The sequence below is a fragment of the Plectropomus leopardus genome, chromosome 22, assembly GCF_026936395.1.
Source record: "Plectropomus leopardus strain MGB_pleo_1.0 chromosome 22, ASM2693639v1, whole genome shotgun sequence".
Classification (NCBI taxonomy): Eukaryota; Metazoa; Chordata; class Actinopteri; order Perciformes; family Serranidae; genus Plectropomus; species Plectropomus leopardus.
The window spans coordinates 25984565-26006930 of NC_142197.1; the positions used below are offsets into that span (position 1 = coordinate 25984565).

Consider the following 22366-nt stretch of genomic DNA (forward strand, 5'->3'; position numbering starts at 1 on the left):
GTTGGAGTTGGAGCAGAAGGTCCTTTTACTGGTTTAAAAGTAAAAGTAGTATAAAGAGTAGTAGTTGTATGGAGATCAAACTTAAGAGATTAAAAGTTACCGAGTCATCTTGAATGACAACAATAAGAATGACAAGACTGCAGTAAGAGTGGAGGGATGAACGGACGGACAAACAGATAGATAGATAAATAGATAGATAGAAGTAATATATGTTGTTACAGTTGTAAGCATGCTAGTAAGTAAAAGTAACAAGAATATTTCTGCGGGCCAAATAAAGTAAATTACTGAATAACAACAATAGATGTAAGCACACTACTAACTTTACCACTGGATGCCAGTGCTTCTTGCGTGTGCACGCAAACACACATACACACACACACACACACACACACACACACACACACAAACACACACACATTTATGTTAATTTATGGAACATTGTTCATGTTTGGTTAGTCTTAACAAACAATGCTGGTGTATAGAGATAAATACACTTTTGCATGTCACAGTCTGACGGTTGGTGACATCATTATAGTCCACTCCAAATAAACCTTCTCTTAATATTCAGTTTAAGTCAAATAGTCTCTACGAGCCACCAGCAGAGCAGTGGTTACCAGCTCCTAAAATACAGCAGAAACATTACCTTTAAACAGGTAAATATTGTCCAGCATCAGTCTGTGGAAGTTTGTCTGAAAGCACAATGATGAGAGTTTGCAGCAGAGCTCTGGTAAGTAACAAATTTTCAGTTAATTCTGTCTGTTCATGATATCCATAATGTAGCTTACTAAAATGACACTAGCCAGACAACACTATTTGGGTATATATGCAATATTTGTTTAACCTAGCACAAAACTAGTTTTTATTACCCTGCATTCTTATGTCTCACATTTTAACATTTTGTTTATACATATTGGTTTTAACTTCTGCATTGGGTCTCTACACCCTTAGCTATTATGATAATACTAGAGTGTCTTTTACACTTCAAGTATTCAGTTCAAATGAACTCAAACGAGTTCACACAATGCTAATTAAGCCTTTTCCCACCAAGGACAGATCTCTGTACTTCTCAGAGTACTGCTGTTTGTTATCTATGGTGACATTTCAGCACTGGTGCACCAGAAGAATGCCAATCTCACAGCTTTTCTTACACACATCAACAGTATTTGTGTTATTAATTACTCTCACTGCCAGAGAGGACGGACAAAGGCTCCACACTTAGCTTTACATTTTAATGAGTCCAGTTTCCTCTTTATTTCCCCCTTCTTTGTGCATTTCTTTGTGTTCTTTTTCTTCTTCTTCTTTTTTCTTCTTGCAAAATCAACTGTAATACAATAAGGCTTTGCTGGTATCTGGTAAAAAGGAAACAGGTGTCATTATTGCTAGTTATAACCTATGTGTACATGTATTTGAGAACATCCTTGTATATCTCATATAAAGGTGGGGATGGTGAAGCCCTATCACTTGGTGAGACCTGTATCAGTGACCCTGGTTGCTAGCAGAAACCTGTCTCATCAGAAAGACCTGCCCAGTCAGCCTGTCCCCCCTCTGCAGCAGACCTGTGACATCTACCTCCAGTACATGGAGCCCATGTTGGAGAGGGATGAGCTGAAGCGAGCAAAAAAACTGGTTGAAGAGTTTCGTAAAGAAGGAGGGGTCGGAGAAAGACTGCAGAGAAGCCTGGAGAGGAAAGCAGAGAACTCTGAGAACTGGGTGAGTTCAACAACTACACTAACAGCTGTAGACACATCTACTGAGACAATGACTTCCTCACAGATTCTGCAGTTAATTAGCTCATGTTTACGAAATCAGCTCGTAGGACTGACGTTTAGACACATTCTGCCAGTGCAGGAGAGCTTATAGATACACATCCCCAACTTTAGAGAATAAATCAGTTATCTTGACCAAAGAAAATACATCCCTCAGCTATATATTAAAATGAAGTTTCATTTCTCATTACACTCTGTGCTCCAAAATGAAATGAAATGAATGCACTTTTTATTTTGAAAATGAAAAATGAAAAATGCAGGAAAATAGGCCTCCACAACCAGTGGAGAGAGGATGGGGCCATGCACAATCTGATATCACCTAGTAAGTGTTGTCCCTGGATCGAACCACCAATAAAAACTAAAAAACTAACAAACAAAAAAGCACCCATTTCAAAGCCATTTAAACAGCAATCACACACACATAAATTTGTTTGGATTGTGGAACATTTTTTGGGTGTGGGAATTACTAAATCTAAATTTAATCTCTGATCTATTTAATGGCAAAGACATCAGAATCAGAATCAGAATGCTCTTTATTGTCATTATACAGTGTATAACGAGATTGGAGAGCTTCTCCCTTCCTTCAGTGCAAAGTACAAAAGCTTTTTACAGAATTAAGTACGAGATAGAAATAAAAAATAAAAATCAGACTTATATACAGCTATATACACGGGTGTGGAGGTATAAGTTAAATAATAAATATGGGTAGAGCGACTCGGTGTATTGCATGACATATTGCACAGTATGTGAAGTATATTGCACAGATAGAAATATATTGCACAGGAAATATATTGCACATGGAAGATAATTAGGGTGTGCACCGGGTGGATTGAGGTAGGGATGTGATGTATAATGTCTATTGTCTGTTGTGGTGTCCGGGGTGGTTATTTGTGAGAGTTCACGGTGGTGATGGCTCTCAGAAAGAAACTGTTTCTCTGTCTGTTTGTCCTTGCCTTGATGCACCTGTAGCGCCTGCCTGAGGGCATCAGGTCAAACAGCTGAGCGCCAGGGTGTGAGCTGTCCTTGATCATGTTATGTGCTCTGCTGAGGCACCGGGTGGTGTATATGTCCTCCAGGGAGGGGAGAGGGCAGCCAATGATCTTCTGGGCTGTTCTGACTGTCCTCCGTAGCCTCTCCCTGTCTGCCTCAGTGCAGCTCCCGTGCCAGGTGGTGATGCAGTAGGTCAGCAGGCTCTCGATGGACGAGCGGTAGAACGCCAGCAGCAGCTTCCTGTCCAGGTTGTTCTTCCTGAGGATTCTCAGGAAGTGTAGTCGCTGCTGAGCCTTCTTGATGACCGCTGTGGTGTTGTCGGTCCAGGAGAGGTCGTCGGAGATCTGGACTCCCAGGAACCTGAATGTGTGGACCCTCTCCACGCATTCACCGTTGATGTAGAGGGGGGGCGGGTCAGTTCTGTTCCTCCTGAAGTCCATAATGATCTCCTTTGTTTTTGCGGTATTTAGTGCCAGGTTGTTGTCTGAGCACCAGGTCGCCAGCTTCTTTTCACATATGTGTGAAAATAGATATTACGTGACTTATGGTAATATTAGCTCTATCTGCTAAGCTAAGCTAGACATTAGCTCTACCTGCTAAGCTAGGCTAAGCTAAGCTAAGCACAGCCACGTGTGCCCAAGCGGTGCAGCTAAGCTAAGCAGGCTAAAAGGCAGCTTCCAGCTTACAAACTGTTTTAAGGTTGGGGACTTATTATATGTGTTTAAACTCTGGGGATTGTATTTAATGGAAAATAAATGTGTGAAAAGAGAAAGCAACATACAGCCTGCTTAGCTTAGTTTAGCTCAACTTAGCTTAGCTTAGCAAGTCCAAAATGTTTATTTCCCTTTAAAGACAACCCAGAGGTAAACGCAGCCATGGGGCAGGGCCTCGTTCATTTCTATGAGAACTGCTCAATGGCACATGAAGCAGAGAAAGCTCTTTTTCCACGTTTAGAAATGTGTAAAAAACTGAATGTGGCCAAGTGCGGCCAAGTGTAACCAAGTAATGACTCCAACTCACTGGCTCGCTCACACAGATGACAGAGTGCTCGAAGCAAACAGCGTTCTTTCACGAGCATTTCCTCTCGTAGTAGCTTAGCTTATTAGCAACAGCAGCTAATCAACGGTTTAACAACAGCGGTGCTGTGTCAATTTTAATATTTACTTGATAATCATATCATATATATATCTATCTGTCAATACATACACACACACACACACACACACACAAATATACAATAGAACTTAACAGGGAATCATATCGTTATCATGACTGGAGAAATGAAATTAACAGAGCTGCCAACTCTCACGCAATGAGAGTGACCCCGGATTTCCACTAGATCTGTGTGCTGTCCGGCTCTGTCACGGCAGAGGGAGCAAATAGATTGCACTATAGTCTGTGTGTCAGTTCCCACTGGCTTCGCAGCGCTGCCGATCGACTCCGTCCCAGCTCCGGCAGTCCGTGCGTATCTGATCCGCAAGCCTCCTATTTTTGCCGGATGCCGGATCACTTTGCATAAATTTTGTCGAATTTAACACAGAGCAGACAGGAAATCGGACAGCGATACAACATTAAAACACCCGGTTACTTTTCAGAATAAACATAACATTCATAGACATAACACTCCGTGTTTATGTCTGATCATATTTCACTTAACTACATCAACAAAACGTCAAAATGAGCAGATCCAGGCCTGGATTCAACAGGTCAGAGGTTTTCAGAGGTCATTACTGGCAACAGGAGAAGCCAATTTAGAAGGTGGAAAACCACAAATTTTTTTATGACACCACACATCCTTTTAAAAGGACAACCATAGAAAGGAAATGGCATGGAGCAACTTATTGGAAGTTATGGGAGTGAATGGACATCACTATAATTAATCCATGGAGTGAATGGAGTTACTACTTTTTTTTTCTGTAATGATATGCTGCACGTGATTCTGTAATGACCGCGAGAACTCCACAGTCTCGCCACTCCAGCTGATCCGGCAGTACTGCGCCATGCCGGACTCAAAACGCAACTAGTGGAAATTGATGGATGATGGAGCACGGAGCAAAACCGCAGCGGAGCCGTAACGCAACGCACGTGCAAGCGGTGGAAATCCGCTTGCATGTCCACCCCCCTTTCACACTCTCTCAGGCCACACCCCCTATTTCTCACTCCACCAAATCCAAAACAAGAAAAAGACTTGTAGGAACTTGTGAAGAAGGCCGGTCAAGTCACCAGCAATGTCGTTTGGACTTCCTTCAGAATTTTTCAGAATGAGAGTTCTTAAGGCAGATCTGCCTATCAAATCTGCCTGACTAGTAGGGTTTGGATCCGAAAATTAGTTCCAAATTAGAACCGAGTAGCCTACTTAACGCCAGGTATTGGTTCCTAAACGTGAAATAAAAATGAATTAATGCAAACAAAGGCTATATATGTCTGCAAAGCTGTGGCTCATTTGGCTACCTTCCTGGACCTTTTTTCATCTGTCAGCTGGACCTGTTATTTCACACATCAACACCACAATGAGCTGGAGAGTCAGCGTGCATGACTAGCATGTCACAGCCATATAGTCTGTGGTCACAGCCATACTGCAAACCCTCCCGAATTCACAGGAGATTCCTGTTTCATGTAGCTCTCTCTCTGTGACCTCCCGGCGTCACATTTCTCCTGCATTACTCCAGATGTAGAGCCCTGGGCCATGCGCGTGGTCTCTGTGGGGAATGTCATGTCTGACCCAATAGGCTTTATGAGAGAGGGAAATTTGACCGCTCCAAAATTACACTTTTTGTCCTGTGTTTTACTGAACATCCGACATGCAGCAGCTGGTTAGAGAGTTAATATTAAAAAATGCACAGAAATAGTTTTGCTTTTATGAAACGTACCTGAATACACACTGTGCACCAGGTGTGTGTGCATTTGGATAGTAGAGCGACTCAGGCCACACATTCCTGTCCAAACCAAAGTAACTGAGCCCAAGAAATTAATTATACTATGTTCAACCACTGACAAAAAACAGAAGGCACTAATGAAAACATCATACCTTACACATTTTGCTGATCACAAAGCTGATCGATGGATCGCAGCAGACTGACAGCCCAGTGCAGTAACAGAGAGAGTTTTTCCTCACAGTGTCTAAACAGTTAAGTGTTTAGTAGGGGAAGTGACTTCTTCAGATTTCTACAAAAGACTTTGTTTGAGTGTCACTTTCAGTCAGACTTTAGATGGAATTCGGTATTCACATGACAACGCATCGCTCCATCTTTCATCCAGCTGCGCTTTGTTGCTTCCGTTTTTATCAGGGGCAAATTTAGTGATTTAGCAGCCTGGTGCCCCAGTCTATCTGCCTTGCTTTGATTTCACCTGTTCTCTAACTGGGAGTGGTGGTGGGCTGTAGAATAAGTTATGCTGTTTTCATACACAACACACCTGACTGCCCCAGTGTAACATAAAATAGGCCTACAGTTATTGTGCTTTGGTTCAATAAGTGCAGTTTAACATTCACTCTAATGTTTTTAAATGCACATCTGTATATGAATCATACATTTTAATTTGTTGTTGTAACTCTAGAAAGAATAAAGATTTTTTTAATCAAAACTTCTTTTACACAAAATAAGCCAGGCTATGCCATGCTTTGTGTAAGGAAAAAAAATGTTGCACGACACATTCGCACGCGCTGCAACACCACCACCAAAAAGCCCCTTCCAAATCTCACTCCAAACTTTTCTGAAAAGTTGGCAGTTGAATTAACAGAATCAGAAAGTGTTTTGTGTGCCCACAAAAATATTATAAAGGTGATGCATTTATTATAGTATATACTACATTCAGTACCGTTAAATAACTGTCACTAGTGCTCCCTGCTGCTTACTGATAACCGGTTGTGTGAATACAGACCATAGACTGTATATACAGTCTACACCACAGACACTGTAAGACATCCATATCACAGGCTTTACAGGTTTTACAGCCAACAGTGTATGGATGTGTTGTAAGATGGTAAAAATGATGAATTATGATTAAAAAATGATCAATTGCGGCAAAAATATCCGTTACTACAGCTGGCACAAAGCCTGTGTTGTGTCAGGGACTCCAAGAGTTGGATGCGCGTGCACAAGGTGGAGTCCCGCGGGTCCAATGTGCGTTCATTTTATGTCTGGAGAAATACCTCTATATTTGGAAAATGGCGCATTTTATGTCTTATGGACTTAATGTTTTAAATAATGGCTATTTAAAAATGTGTTCTGATAAGTTCATGTGTCTCATAAAAAATTATCCAGTGATTTAAGAACGTCTCTTTCCCAATGTTAAGCAAGTGGGGAGAAGTCTTTCTGGGCCAATGTGCATCAGCTGACAGTGTAATTCTACTTTTGGCCACTATGTACATTTTTCATTAGAGCATGGCACACTTCCTGGGGGCTAGGTAAATACCCATAATAATTCCCCATCCCCAAAACAGTTTGTAAAGGAAGCTGCCTTTTAGCCTGCTTAGCTTAGCTTAGCTTAGCTTAGCAAATAGAGCTAACATTTAGCTTAGCTTAGCAGATAGTGTTACCACAAATCATGTAACATCTATTTTCACACATATTTCTTTGCCAATGTATAGATCCAAGAATGTAGAAGGTAGATTTTTAAACAAAGTTTCAGCAAAATTATATGTCCTCAATCCTGCTACATCGTTGGAGTAGATGGAGGAAAGGATGAGTTGATTTAAATCACCAGCTACTATGAAGATTCCATCCTGTTGTTAGGGCATGTTGCTGCTGATGGCATCATTCAGTTTCTGAAGTGCATTTTTTGATAAGCATCAGAATCTTGTGTCCTTATGGTTACCAAATAGGTCCAAGTGCAAGAGAGGTTAAATACATATTTAGTAATTCCCACACCCCAAAATGTGCTTAAAATGCAAGCAAATCTCTGTGTGCATTTGCTGCTTGAATGGCTTTGAAATGGGTGGCTTCCTATTACTTTATGGGCGATTTTTCTGCATGGTACACTGTGAATGGCATCCCAGTCTAGAACTACTGCTGATTGGTTGGCTGTTATGTTAATCCTGGACAAACAAGTTAGTCACTGATCCAGGGACAACAATTGGTGATATCAGATCATGCTTCCATAGTGCATGCTCAGCCTCCTAGACCTCATGCAACCCTGGAGGGCATGGAAAACAAGGAAGAGAGGATGTTACTACTTTTTCCTTCTGGAAATAGGAATCACATTTTACCTTGTTTGGTCATCAACGTTCATTCAGGCATTTTGTGTAACTTCACCCTTAATTTAAAAGACAATGTCCAGAAACACACAAGTAAAGGCATCATTCATTACAAACTCAAGAGACTTTCTATGTATGTGTGTTATGTATCTGTGTGTAACTTTTTGCATGTAACTGTTTGTAGATGACAGAGGATTTTGTGAAGAATGAATTCCTCATCCACCGGAAGCCTCTGGTGAGCTTTTCAAGCCCTGCGGCAATCTTTCCTCGACTGGACTACAGAGATAAAAAGGGACAAATAAGGTAAACAGACACAGACACTGACACACTGCAGTTTTGTGCCCAGTGGATGACCCGATCCAACACCTTCGTCATTCTGATAAACAGGAATCATGAGTCCTGTGATTATACACTGCATCGCAGCACTTTTCAACAATAGGCATGACATGTCAATCACAATCATTTACCTTCTCTGTTATATGGTGGCTGATCTTGTCCTCTGTTCAGAAGATAAGGAGATCCTGAATCTCATTGTTTTCCCATTTTGTGGACATTTACGGCAGTTGTTCCTCTACTTTGAAATAGCCGTTACGATAACAGCTGCTTTTTATCTGGTAGGTGGCACACGTTAACACATAATCAAAATGTGACACTCTTTACATCTTGCCAGCTTTACGTTTTACACAGACCTTGTTTCAGGACTGTTACTACCACCTGTCCCGGTTCAGAGGCAAGACCCCCTGTCCACGATAGGACATTGCATAAAGAACAGCGAGGCAGCATAACAATGTGATATTACAACCTTGAACAGGCAGTGTAAATGCGGCTAAAGAAAGAGAGAGAGAAACAGAGAGAGACAGGAGTCAGCAGATCAGAGCTGAAATGGAGGCTGGAGTCACTTCAGGTCTCCATGTCTCCACTGTCCTTGACCTGAGCTGGATAAATTGTTGAGTCTGATGGCCACAGGAAGAAAGGACTCCCTGATGATCTTGTTGATTTCGTTGGCATCAACTGTCCTAACCCTGATGCCCCAGCCCCACAGCGAATAAGATAGAACTGGCTACCACAGACTGGTAGAACATCCTTAGCATGGTACTGCAGAAAGAGTCTGCTCTGGCCTTTTTATACCCAGCCTTGGTGTAACTAGCCAGGGTCCCAGTTTTTGGCCAGATCTACTCCCAGATACTAGCAGTCTTTTCCAGTTCCACATCTACCCATGGATGGAAGTAGGTGTGGAAGGGGTGTTTTTCACTTGCTGAAGTCCTCCAACAGCCCCTTCATTGATCTACAACATACTGCCAGCTTATGTTTGAGTGATTGAATATCTGTTTGACCTGTGAAATCATCAAAATATTCTGACATGATAACTGAATTTACTCTAAGAAGGCTAACCCTATTAGACCTCAACTGAGATGATTCAAGAGACGCTCAATGACCAGAGAATATAGCATCCCAGATTGAGGGACAACTCTGTCTGATAGCTCTCTGAACACTGACTGACCGGCTGAGTCCACCACATTCCTTTAACAGAACAGAAGAAGAGATGTCTCACCAAAGCTAAAAGCCCAGAGTGTCCTAAAGAAATAACAATGATCAACTCTATCAAAAGTGGTCTTGTGATCAATATACTCAACTGTCCAACATCATACTCTTCAGCTCTAACTTTCTAAGGGCTGAGAAAATACATCAGGTTTGTTTTGGATAGACTTCATTTTGGTTTAGGGAGATCGACCCATACGAGGGATTCAAGTTAAGATATCTCAGCCTCTTTAATTTGGACAATTCTTTTATGAAATTGATGGAATTATTTTAAATATTTAAATGACTAACCATGTTTTCTCCTTTTAGATATGCTGCCAAACTCATACTTTCTGCACTGGATATAAAAATAATGATTGAGAAGTGAGTACTGAGATTAAATGTTCTTTTTTATCAGGTACAAAAGATCATTATCGTCCACAGTTTCATTATTTTCTGTCATGACTTATTGTTTCACACCATATATTTAAATGAATAAATTAACTGTTATTTTGAGTACAGCTCATTAATATATTTGCTGTTTTTACATACAAACATTTAACAGCAGAAGAAGCAGTTCAATTACATATAAACACTGCTGCCTGGAAGAAGTGCTTCACTCTCTTAGAAGACACCTTTGTCCAGAGATATAAAATCAGTTTTCTGAAGAATTTGAATGAATGTTTATCACTTGCTAAGGTGTTTATAGATAACATACAGTTGAAAGTTCTTGAACCTGAAGAAGTTCAACCAAGTTCAGACATGTGCTCTCTGTAGTTGTAAGAACACTGTCGTCTGTGCATTTTTTGGTTGGCTCAGTCTTAGTATTTCTATATGTAAAACTACTACTAAACAACTAGCTAAACCTGAAAACCTTATCTTTACCAGTTATATTGAGAACACTGATATCTACAACAATTTGTTTTTTATTCAAACTTGAGTCAAAGATGGCGGCAGAGCTACAATATTCAAAGTGGTCCTTCCAGCTGATGTGGCTTCAGGGACATCAATGGCCAGAATTGTAAATGCAATTGAATAACTGACATAGTGTTTTATGTTTATATATTTTCAGTGATACACTACCAGTAGATTACATGAAAGGGAAGCCGCTGTGTATGAAGCAGCACGAGCTGCTGTTTTCATCGTGCCGTATCCCTGGTGAGACGGAAGACACCATGGAGTACTACATCGACAAACATGTAACTGTAGTACACAATGGTCAAGTAAGGAACATCACATCACTGTCTTACAAAACCGTCAAGTGAGGAATACACCAACCATGAGCTCCAACATTCCAAGTCTGTATTGGAAAATCCATTTTCTCTCTCCCCTCATTCCCTTTCATCTCGCTACTGTCACTGTCACACAAATGCATAAAATACTCACAGATATCTTAAGTGCCTACTGAGGAGTAAAAGAAAGTTTTTTTTGTTTTTTTTTAACTAAAAGTGGAAATGAGACATTGATAAAGCAACTTAGGCCTCTTCACAGCAAAGCATATACATGAATAATCTTTGTGTCAATTTATCAAATGCTGCTTTTCATTTTTATGCAGATGACATTGTTATCTACTGCTCGCCTCCCTCAGCAGCCCAAACTCTTACATTTCTGCAGTCTGCCTTTGATGTTGTTCAGCCCCATCTGACTCAACTCAAGCTTGTTTTAAATGCAGAAATCTAAAGTCATGCTCTTTTCAAATGGAAAGTTCCCATCTACTCTTCCTAAGATCATAACTGCCCAAGGAGTTGACTTTAAAATGTTCAACACTATAAGTATCTTGGTATTATTATAGTCCAAACTTTGTCATTCAGACCTCACATTGATAACCTTGTTTCTAAGCTGAAGCTCAAGTTAAGTTTCTTTTTCAGAAATAAAGTTTGTTTCTCACTTAGATCAAGGAAAAATTTGAATTCTGCAATATTTTACCTTTGTTGGATTATGGTGATCTGCTTTTTATGAATGTAACTGATCATTGCCTCCAGAAATTAGACACTGTTTACCATTATGCTTTCGGTTACATTACTGGCTATGGGTACTGCGTACACCACTGTGCTTTGTATACTGCTGCTAATTGACATTCTCTGTCCGCAGGCTCTCACACACTGGTCGGTTTTTATATACAAGAGTCTAATTATGTTGGTTCCCTCTTATTTATGTATTTATATGTGTAAAAACAGAATCAATATGGCCTGCACTCTCACAGTATTCTTTTGACGTCGGTCCCCAAGGTTTGCACAGAACTTGGCAAAGAAAATTTGCCGCCCCCTCCACTTGGAATAATTTACAAGGACTTAAAGCTGTCTGAACTGATAACTATGGCGAAATTTAAGTCACTTTTAAAAGGCCGAAAAAATTGCACTATTGGTCAATGTGACTGCTACTCCAATGACAATTGAAATTTGATGATTGCGCTTTTCGCATTTCAACTGGAGATTGTGCTCGCTCTTTGTATTGTGTGATAGTTGTATTTGTTTGATAGTTATATTTGTCTGTCGGTATTTATTGTTGTAAGTTTGTTTTAAGCTGCCCTCTTGGCCATGTCACCCTTGGAAAAGGCAAATTTAAATCCCAATGAATCTTTTATCAGGTTAAATAAAAGATATATATATATATATATATAAAGTAACCCAGGACTTCCACCGCTTGCATGTGCATTGCATTATGGCTCTGCTGCAGTTTTGCTCCGTGCTCCCTCATCCGTCAATTCCCACAGGTTGTGGTTTGAGCACAGCACAGCGCAGCACTGCCAGATCAGCTGAAGTGTCGAGACCGAGGAGTTTCCGTGGTAATTCACAAAATCGTGGGCATTATATCAGTACAGAAGAAGAAGTAATAACTCCATTCACTCTTATAACTCGCAATAAGTTGTTTCACACCATTTTCTTTCTATGGTTGTCCCTCCCTATAAAAAGGATGTGTGGTGTCATAAATAATTTTGTGGTTTTCCATCTCCATAATTAGCTTCCCTTCATCTGTGTTGTCGGTAGTGACCTCTGAAAACCTCTGACCTGTTGATTCCAGGCCTGGATCCGCTAATTGTGACTTTTTGTTGATGTAGTTAAGTGAAATACAATCAGACGTAAACAGAGTGTTTTATTCAGAAAATTAACCAGATGGTCATTTTATGTCTATGCTCCAAGATGTCTGACCTACATAACTGGCCTGCATGCTACAGCACAAAGCTTGATCTCTTCCTTCAGACCAACCGTTTTTGGAACAGCAACATTTTTCTTCTGATGTCTTTACTTAGAACCTTAAGTAATCTAGTTTAGGGTATAAAGTAGCAACATGTTGAACCTGCAGAAATTGAATATTTTCCAGGTAATTCTTGGAAATGGGAATACAAATTTCCTGTTCACATTGCTGATTTTAAATTCAGGTTTCTGCCCATATCAGGGAATTCTCAGATCATTGAAATACATGTAAACATACTGAGATGCTCATACAAAGTCTTGATGAAACTGAGTGAGGAACAGTTTGCTTAGGAGGGGTCATAGTGATATTTATTTAGTTTATTGATTTCATTAATTTCAAGTTGTATGTAGAAATACTAATTTTAAAGTCATTTTGTCACCAACAACCTGAGGCCTGCAGAGGCCTGAGTGTCTTTCAGGGACTTTGCACAGTTGCTAATTCAGTCTTGCGTCCATGTTTCCTCCCCTTGGATTCAGTTCTTTAAGCTGGAAGTGTACAACAGTGATGGGAGTCCACTGACAGTGGATCAACTCTGTGTTCAGCTGGAGAGGATCTGCAGCGCCTCACTAGAGATCACCATGGAGCCTGTAGGCATCCTCACCACCCAGCGTCGTGACGTCTGGCACAAAGTCTACAACAACCTCATCAAGGGTAAGAATAACTCTGCTCTCATGCAAGTCAAACTAAACAAACACTGACGAATCATTCACAACAGCATGTTAAATTATCCTTTTGTCCATGGTAACGCATGCCTGGTGGAGATACTATAAGACTTACTTTATAAATCCACAAGGTAAAATCCAGTTCCGGCTGTGAAAATGTCCCTGATTTGTTGATTTGTGATTTGTTTAGCTCTTGTATTCTGATTATATAATAACATGATTGCGCTGTGTGCTTGTCCCGGATGTGTTTAGATAAGACCAACAAAGCGTCAGTATTGGCTATCCAAAGCAGCATCTTCACAGTGTGTTTGGATGGAGCGATGCCCCCAGTGTCTGATGAAATGTATCGCAGTAGTACTTTGTGTAACTTATTGCATGGAGGAGGCAGCCAGTTGAACAGTGGAAACCGCTGGTTTGACAAGGCGATGCAGGTAATATAACACACCCACAAATTATACGCAAGTGAACTGTAATGCAAAACATGCTGCAGTGTGTGTGTGTGTGTGTGTGTGTGTGTGTGTGTGTGTGTGTGTGTGTTTGCGTGTGTGTGTGTGTGTGTGTGTGTGTGTGTTCAAGTTTCCTTGTCTGTCAGAAGACAACATTTTTAAATTCACTGATTGGAATAACATCAGCAACAAAGTCACTCAGATAAGAAAAAACAGAATTATGAGAAGTTGGAATGTAATTGTGTCTTTTGTCCTTTTTTCAGTTAATTATTGGAGAAGATGGAACATTGGGTTTAAACATCTCAAATACCGTTGCTGATGGTGTAGCCCAAATGTCCGTGTGTGATCATTTTGTAGCAGGCTTGTAAGTAACCCGTAAATGAATGAGTTTCAGTAAGTGCATGAGTTGTGATTTGCTGTTTTAATGATTGAAAGTTCAGTCATTAGGCAGAATGTACAGATAGAGATCAGCCTTTCTGTAGTAGCTCCTGGTTCACTCAGCATAGTGGGCAGGATGAGTGACACATTGTCCATCTTCATATACGTCTATCTATGGCAAGTGTGATAACAAACCTAAGAAAGGAAAATACTGTTTTACCTAAGTTGCCTTAGAAAATTATGGCTCCTCCCTAAAATACTGAGGAATTTATATTCCTTCATCATCAAGACTGCCCTGATTAGAAGCTGCCTGGTACAGAAACAGCCCAAAACAGGACCACAAGGTCTTGCAAAGAGGGGCTCCTTCAACTAAAAAACAATAGACGCTGCTCTACGCTTCCTTATAGATGTTTACATCAGGGGCTGCAAAAATAAAGCTCATCAAATATTTAAAGATCCCATCCACCGGATGTCAGAAAGACGTTACTGGATACACCAGGCCAGTACTAAGAGGCTCAGGAAGAGCTTCTGCCCTCAGGCCACAGGGATCCGAAATGAAGACCCTGCCTATGACTGCCCAGTCTTATAATCTTACATTCATTATTCCAGTCCTTTTATAATACATCAATTGAATCGACAGATTACATTTCACTGAAATTGTATTTTATATCATTTTGATTGATTGACTGATTGACTGATTGACTGATTGATTGATTGATTGATTGACATTCTTTTGTGTGTGGAAACAGGAAAAGGCCAGAGGTGACGCAGTCTCCCATAGAGTCTTTACCTGTGCCCCAGAAATTACGCTTCAACCTCACACCTGAGATCCAGAAGGACATTGAGGAGGCCAAGCAGCACATGAACACGTGAGAGCAGCTGTAGTTGTAATAGACATCCAGTGACCAGAGCAACAGTAATCCAGCCATTTCAGTTTTCATGTACATGTATTGCTATGTGAACAGCTACGTACAGCAGCAACTTTTTTCAGGATTAAAATATAAAGACTACAGAAAAAGGGCTTCAAATGTGACTTAAGAGATTTAAAATATGATATGTCTTAAAAAACCCTGCATAAGCCTGTCTTATTGATTTTTTTTACAGCTAGAATCCAAATCTTTACAACATCTTTGTACATCTTTCTCAGCATCAGCAATTTATACTTATCATTTGTTAAATTGCTGACAAATACTACTGGAAACACCTTTCTAATTAGATAAGTAAAGTCTCACTGTCCAGACGTGTTCCATCCCCACCACCACAGACTGGCCCGAGAAATCGATCTGAGCTTCAAGGAATTTGACCACTTTGGGAAAAATTTCATAAAGACCTACAAGATGCGCCCCAATGCTTTTGTACAGATGGCGGTAAAGCTGGCCTACTACAGGTGAGCTGCTGAAATGTCATGTGTTGATTTACTGTCTTTTTATGCATGTTTTTTTACTCTTTACATTATATGCCAAGGGGAAGTAGGCGTTGTTTTTAAAATGTGTGCATTAGTAAAAGTCAAGTCAATTTTATTTATAAAGCTTCTCATCACAAATCACAGTTTGCCTCAGAAGGCTTTACAGCAAATGGCATCCCTCTGTCTTTAGACCCCTAGTGATCAGGAAATCAAAGAAGTCACAGTAGATGTTTTCATTAGCCAGAAACTATAGTAATGTAAGAATAGAAGCTCTCAGCAAAATAAAACTGGATAGTTAGTAAAGGTGTTTGTAGAGCTCCTGTATTTGTTTGTCTGGTCAACAAGTTTCAGGGCTATGTATGTTGGAACAAAAAGTTGGTTGACAAAATTTCTCCCCTTTCTTTTGTTAGGTTGTACCAGCAGATCTGTCCATCAATGGAATATGTCACCCTGCGTGCATTCAAACTTGGACGTGTTAGTATGATGAATTCAAACTCGCCTGCCTCAGTTGCCTTTGTCAAGGCCTTTGATGACCCCAAAATACAGGTCTGATGAGAACCAAACTTGTAATAATAAGTCTTATATAATGTAACTCTGTGTAATGAAAAATGTGTTGGCATCAGAGATACTGCCTTAGGTTGCTTTGGATACTATGCTTACTATACTATTGCTTCACAGCAATCAGGCTAAAAAAACTAACCACTTTAAGCTATGACATTCCTGTCTTCTTCCTGTTTTGCACAGAACACAGAGAAGGTTGGTTTATTGCAGAAAGCTTTAGATGCACATGCATGGTCCACAGATCTGGTAAGTACCATTTACAACTACCATTCAATACTTGAGTTCAATGTATGATCAGTTTACTTTCTGTGTAAGAATGCCTTTCAGCAATAACAAAGGTTAGAATATTGTAACCTTAGTTCTGAGTACAGGCTGAGCCCTCTTCTGGAATCTATGGGTATTCTCTCCTCCCATTACGAGCATGCGTTCACACACTGAAATTTGCATGAACATAGCCAGCCAGTCAGGATGTGCCTCTCAGAATGCATACAGACTGAACAGTATATATATAGGAGTATCACGATGCTGTCCACCATTTTGCACCTTCTTCAGCAAGCAACATAGGAACGACAGGGATTCTTCAGGTACAGGGTTCCAAATTTGCTAATAGAACTATGGTTACAATATCATAACTTTTTTTCAATCTCACACAGGCTCTGTTCTCTACTGGAAGCTAAGAGTAGATAACAATAACCCAGCCACAGGGGCAACCTCTTTCTCACCTGCTGGTGTGTGCACCCCATATACTAGGGCCTTTACAGCGGCCCAGGTTCAATTCCAGCCTGTGGCCCTTTGCTGTGTGTCATTCCCCTTCTTTCTCACACATTTCATTCTACAGCTGTCCTATAAATAAAGAGAAAAATCCCCCAAAAAATAATCTTTAAAAAAAAAAGAACACAGCCACAGTGATCCTGACTTGCTGAAGGTTAGTTGTCACAGCCTGCCTACTTATTTATAAACTAGGCTGCTGAAGCAGAGGGGTAGATTGTCTTGAGGTGCCAGTAGCCCCAGCAGTACCACCAGGTTGTTTGGTAGGGGGCTGCTCAACTTTCAGTTCATCATGAACTTCTACTTGGTATGGTGTGAGATCAACCAGGCTGTGTGAAACGCATTTGCTGAAGGTGCATGGTGCCAACGAACAACTGATCATTAGTCTTTTTTAACTATAGGCTATTCCCTGGAAGGTGATCAATCACCTTGGTGGACCAATCATCCATCTGAGCCAGTTCCAGTAACCACTTGGTGGTTAGCATATGGAATGTTCAGGGGTCAATGCATCGGTTTAGGATCTGGGGATCCAAAATGGGTCAGATGGGTCAATCCTTCTTAATAGTAACCAGGAAGTATGTCATGTAGGAGGCCAAAGAGGCAATGCCCTCTTCTCCTCTCCAACCCCATTACTGTGCTTCAAGTGGATGTTTAAAGGGTTGAGTGACCAGTTAGATGGCTCCAAAAAGCCTTTCTGTGACAACAAGGACCGGGAATCATTTAAAAAAAAATATGATACCAGCACCAATTCCAATACTTTCAAAGTAAAACCAATACCAAGAGAGTAATTCATTTGTTACCTTTAATGTGAATGGAATGGCATGCATACCGTAAAACTTCAGTTAGCATGGACTTTGATCAGTTTCAATCACTAGAGAGAGAGCAAGAGAGCATTACCACATTGGTTTTACAGTGTGCTTAGCCAGTGGGGAGACAGGAAACTCAGGGTTCAGACTATCTGTGCAAAAGGGATTGAATGCAGATATTGTTTGGATGGAGATGTTTTGAAACGATTTTACCCTAAAGGGGTTAAATTTCTCTGCACCCTGAGAAAATCCACCATATTTGTAGTCAGGGCTCTTGTCTTTAAGCTGTTGCTTCCAGATGGCTGGAGAAGGGAGTAAGACAAAAGCCACGCAAGCCAAAACAAAGACAATGTACCTGCTTGGTTGGGAGCATGCGGAGGGGGATAGACTTTTAAAGTAACTTGATTTGCCCCTTTTCTTACAGGCATTGAGAGGCCAGGACATGTTCAGCCACCTCTGGGGTCTGAAGCAGCAGGCTGTTGAAGAAAAAGTCCCCATGCCCAATATCTTCACAGACAACTCCTTTGATAAAGTCTTTACCATCAATCTTGGTACAAGTTATGTAAGTATTAAAACTGTGACATAAAAGGTCAAAACAATACCACAGTATAGTTAAGTGGCTAAATATTCTCATGTGTCTTGGTGTGCACTATATAGTCGATAGTTGATATATGACTTCAACAAACCTTTTGGCCAAAACAGGGAGTCACCCAGAGAGTCTGTGTGCCCAAGACCTACCATTTTTTTATAGTGTGCCAATGGTTAAGTGCCTTGGGAGATTTATTCTTTCACGAAAAAAAAAATATGTCCAAGAATAAAAATGTTTAAAATAATATTTAAATGTTAAATGTTATATCTAAATGTAATTTGTTAAATCTAAATGTTAGATATTACATCTAAATATTATATGTTAAATCTAAATGTTAGATATTATATCTTAAATCTAAATGTTATATTTTTGATCTTAATCTTGAATCGAAATGTTATATGTTAAATCAAAATCTTAAATCAAGATATTATATGATAAATCTAAATCTTAAATTTAAATGTTGTATGTTAAATCTAAATGTTATATTTTAAATCAAAATCTTAAATCTATATGTTATATGTTAAATCAAAATCTTAAATCAAGATATTATATGATAAATCTAAATCTTAAATTTAAATGTTGTATGTTAAATTTAAATGTTATATTTTAAATCAAAATCTTAAATCTATATGTTATATGTTCAATCAAAATCTTAAATCAAGATATTATATGATAAATCTAAATCTTAAATTTAAATGTTGTATGTTAAATTTAAATGTTATATTTTAAATCAAAATCTTAAATCTATATGTTATATGTTCAATCAAAATCATAAATCTAAATATTATATGATAAATCTAAATCATAAATCTAAATGTTATATGTTAAATCTAAATCTTGAAAATCTTGAATTTTACATGTAACTTTAAAATGTGAAAACCCCCCCCCCCCCCGGGGGCGTCACTTACGAGGTCGAGCGGTTACAGAAAATGACTGACTACATGTTAAATCAAATCTTTATGTCACGTTCCTAAATATTTACCTAAATGAAAATCTAAATCGGGAAACAAGTTTTTACATTGCGGTTCATCTCTGCCTCACTTTTGCCATAAGGAGAGCAGCCTGCACCTCTGGAGAGGAGACAGCTGAATTCAGCCAAAATTCAGCCAAGCTAAACCACTTTCCAGCGAGGGCTGTCACAGTGGACTGCGCTGACTGTATTCCAGCTGCTGCCGTTAACTGAGGGTCTTCAATGTTTTGCACATTCCAAAGACATACATACAAAACACCATGCCAATAGTTTCAAGTCCATCCACTGGAGATTGTTTCTGAAAAGCTATGACAATGGCAGCACATGTAGATGCAGCAGCCAGTAGCTCCTCAAATCCTTGCTGCTTTTTTGCTATATTTTTCAATTTTTTTCGACACCATGACCCCTTTTGCTGAAGTACCACTTTTGTATGATAGAGAAGCACTTATCAACATCAGGAAAAGTTGTGTGGGTATTGGACTAAACGCAGCAGACCGCGAGAGGATCCCCACCAGTGGCATATGCCGAGCAGCAAGTCAGACCAGAGGGGAGAAACGAAACCGAAATTGCCAGACAAAGAGAGGGAGGAGAGCTGGCACCAGAGCGAGGCTGACCAGACTTGGACCAGGAGCTGTTCCTCTACCAAGCCTTCTTCTGGCTAATGTCCAGTTGCCAGGGTCACTCAGCAACGGGAGATCAGAGATTGCTCTGCACTCATCTTCACAGAGACATGGTTAAACCCCTGGCATCCAAAGCTGATTTAAATTTTAATTACTGTACTGCAGGAATTGAATGATGCCACCAGCTGCAACATGTCCAAGGAACTGGATGGAATTTTCATAGTAGCTGCTGATTTTTTTCAACTTGTCCTTGGGATGGATCAAGGACAAACGTAATTTTGTTTTTTAAATTTGGTTTAAAAAATGACCAATAAGTCTACTCTTTACCTTCTACCCTCTTTATTTTTTGGGAGTAAAAGTGTTGTTTTAGTCTGTGTTGGTAAGCTGATGGATGTTTATGACAGCAGTTGATGACAGACTTTACTTGCCCCCGACAAGCAGAAAAGTGTTAATGTTGCACCTCACAACTTAAAACTGCCTTAGCTTTCAGCTGCAGACAAGGAGGTGTAAAACCAGGTCAGAAGCGATGGATAGTTTAGGAGGTCCTCAGAGAGTTAGGGATCTGTCATTTCCTTTCAGCTACTCAGTTGTTCTGTCAGTGCACACCAAGTGAGATGACTACAGAACTGGAGAGGTCAGGTGAGCCTGCCAGGAGATGACAAGGACAGAGGGTTTCTGTTAAGTTAGAGGCATGAGTAGGAATCAGTAGTCTGAATGTTGAAGTACAGGCACAAGTACAAGTAGGGGCCATTTTCCTTCTAGAATTCTCAGAGAGGACCTAATGGGCAGAGCAACAATGTATAATTTCACTGGATGAGTAACAGACATGGCACAGTATTTAAAAGGAGGAGTTAAATGTGAAAGCAGGTAGAGAGAATATCTTTGTTTGGGGGAGATTAGGAAACAAGTGCCACCCCTTCTGTCGAGAAGTCTGGGTGCGTGGGTGACAGAGTAGGCTGAGGACAGGGTTGCAGGGATGGGGATGTTCTTTGGCGTAATCCAAGATTACAAGAAGGCATAGACAGAGATGATCTCACTGTAGTTGTTAGGTCTACAGGCCCCTCGTGACTAGGTGTTGGGTGTTTGTGGAGCTTGGAAAGGTTAAAGTGACATAGAAAGTTATAGGAAAAGTTTACACATGGCAGATAAGAAGGAGCAGATTTTTAGACCAATTGAAAAGAAACTTGGCTTTGATGATGTTTATCCGCCATCTCTCTAGTCCTCTGGCAAAGGACTCTTGCGAAAGACTTCACATTTGTATGTCTAAACCTTTATATAATGAGAATGTCACTTCAAATGAGGACTGACTCTCAAACACGAGTGCTGATTGCTCAGTAGGTTACACTAGTGCTAACCATACACCCCTTAATTACCCAGATGCTAGTATCACAAGAGCAACACACAGACTGAACAGACTTGAGCAGCTCTTCTCCCTTTCAGACTTGGCCTTTATGTCTTGCAGGGTCTTGACCTGGTTGGTATGTGAATAGTGATCATTTGCACATAGTTTGATTGTTACTTGTTTCTTTGTGAACTTTTAGGTAAACCAAAGAGTGTGGCCCTGCATGTCGATGTATCTTAAATAAGTTCCTGACAGACAGGGAATCATTTCACACACATATAGAATATGTCAGGGTAAATGTTTTTAAAAATGCGTGCTTAGCCCCAAAAGAAAATTTCCTATATTTCACAAAAACACATATTAAAGATCTGAGTGCATTAACTAACAACTGCATTTTCACTTCCCTGTCTCTTCACCAGGTAGCAAATATGGCTGGATGTTTGCCATGTTTTGGCCCTGAAGAACCTGGACAATACGATGTGCTCTACAGTATTATGGATGATTGCATTGATATTACAGTGGCCACTCTTAAATCTTCCAAAACCCACGAAGGATATAGCACAACAGATATGTGTCTAGCTGTGAAGGATGCACTGTTGGACTTCAGGACCTTGCTGGAACAAACAACACGTGACGGAGATGGGATCTCTGTGATGCTGGCTCAATAGATCCTCCAAGAACTGAAATCCGATCACAGGGTGGATGGACTGCACTTGTATAGTGCTTTTCTGGTCTTCCGAACACTCAAAGCGCTTTTCCACTACATGTCACATTCAGCCATTCACTCTCAATAACCAGCCACAGCCACCCAGGGCACGGGGAGTTTATTCCAAAATAAACTTAAATGAACACTTGAAATGGATCTGTTCAGTTCAACTGTAGGCAAAAAAAAATAAAAATACAACATAGGCCTTAAATGCTGAAATAAAATATACAGTTTAATTAAATCTAAACCTTCTGCTTAATATATTAAAGAAACTGGCAACAATACACTGCTCCGAAATTCCTGGCTAATATAAACAGTTAACAACACCGTCCTCCTGTGGACAAAAAGCGTTACTGCAATTTTGACAACTGTCCTCATGGCAAAACCAATAAAGACCTGCATAGCTCCCAAAAAGCACACAATATGATGTGCATTTTTCAATGGTATGAT

At 40.1% G+C, this 22366-nt stretch overlaps 1 protein-coding gene across 1 annotated transcript; it reads left to right on the forward strand.

Annotated features, from left to right (window-relative positions):
* The first annotated feature begins 700 nt into the window (after positions 1-700).
* Positions 701-21878, forward strand: LOC121961718 (carnitine O-acetyltransferase-like). Its single transcript, XM_042511778.2, has 14 exons — positions 701-727; positions 1438-1710; positions 8135-8253; positions 9799-9852; positions 10541-10691; positions 13140-13314; positions 13578-13756; positions 14035-14135; positions 14899-15018; positions 15414-15536; positions 15965-16100; positions 16299-16361; positions 18114-18251; positions 21630-21878. The coding sequence occupies exons 1-14, from the start codon at positions 701-703 to the stop codon at positions 21876-21878; spliced, it is 1908 nt and encodes a 635-aa protein (XP_042367712.2).
* Positions 21879-22366: the final 488 nt, after the last annotated feature.

What these genes read in the sequence shown, in the direction of transcription:
- LOC121961718 (XM_042511778.2), top strand. Translation starts at nt 701, where the DNA reads ATGATGAGAGTTTGCAGCAGAGCTCTG. An exon ending in CTGTAGTACACAATGGTCAA is followed by an intron (nt 10,692 to 13,139) that starts GTAAGGAACATC and finishes CCTTGGATTCAG; the next exon opens with TTCTTTAAGCTGGAAGTGTA. An exon ending in TTGATGACCCCAAAATACAG is followed by an intron (nt 16,101 to 16,298) that starts GTCTGATGAGAA and finishes TGTTTTGCACAG; the next exon opens with AACACAGAGAAGGTTGGTTT.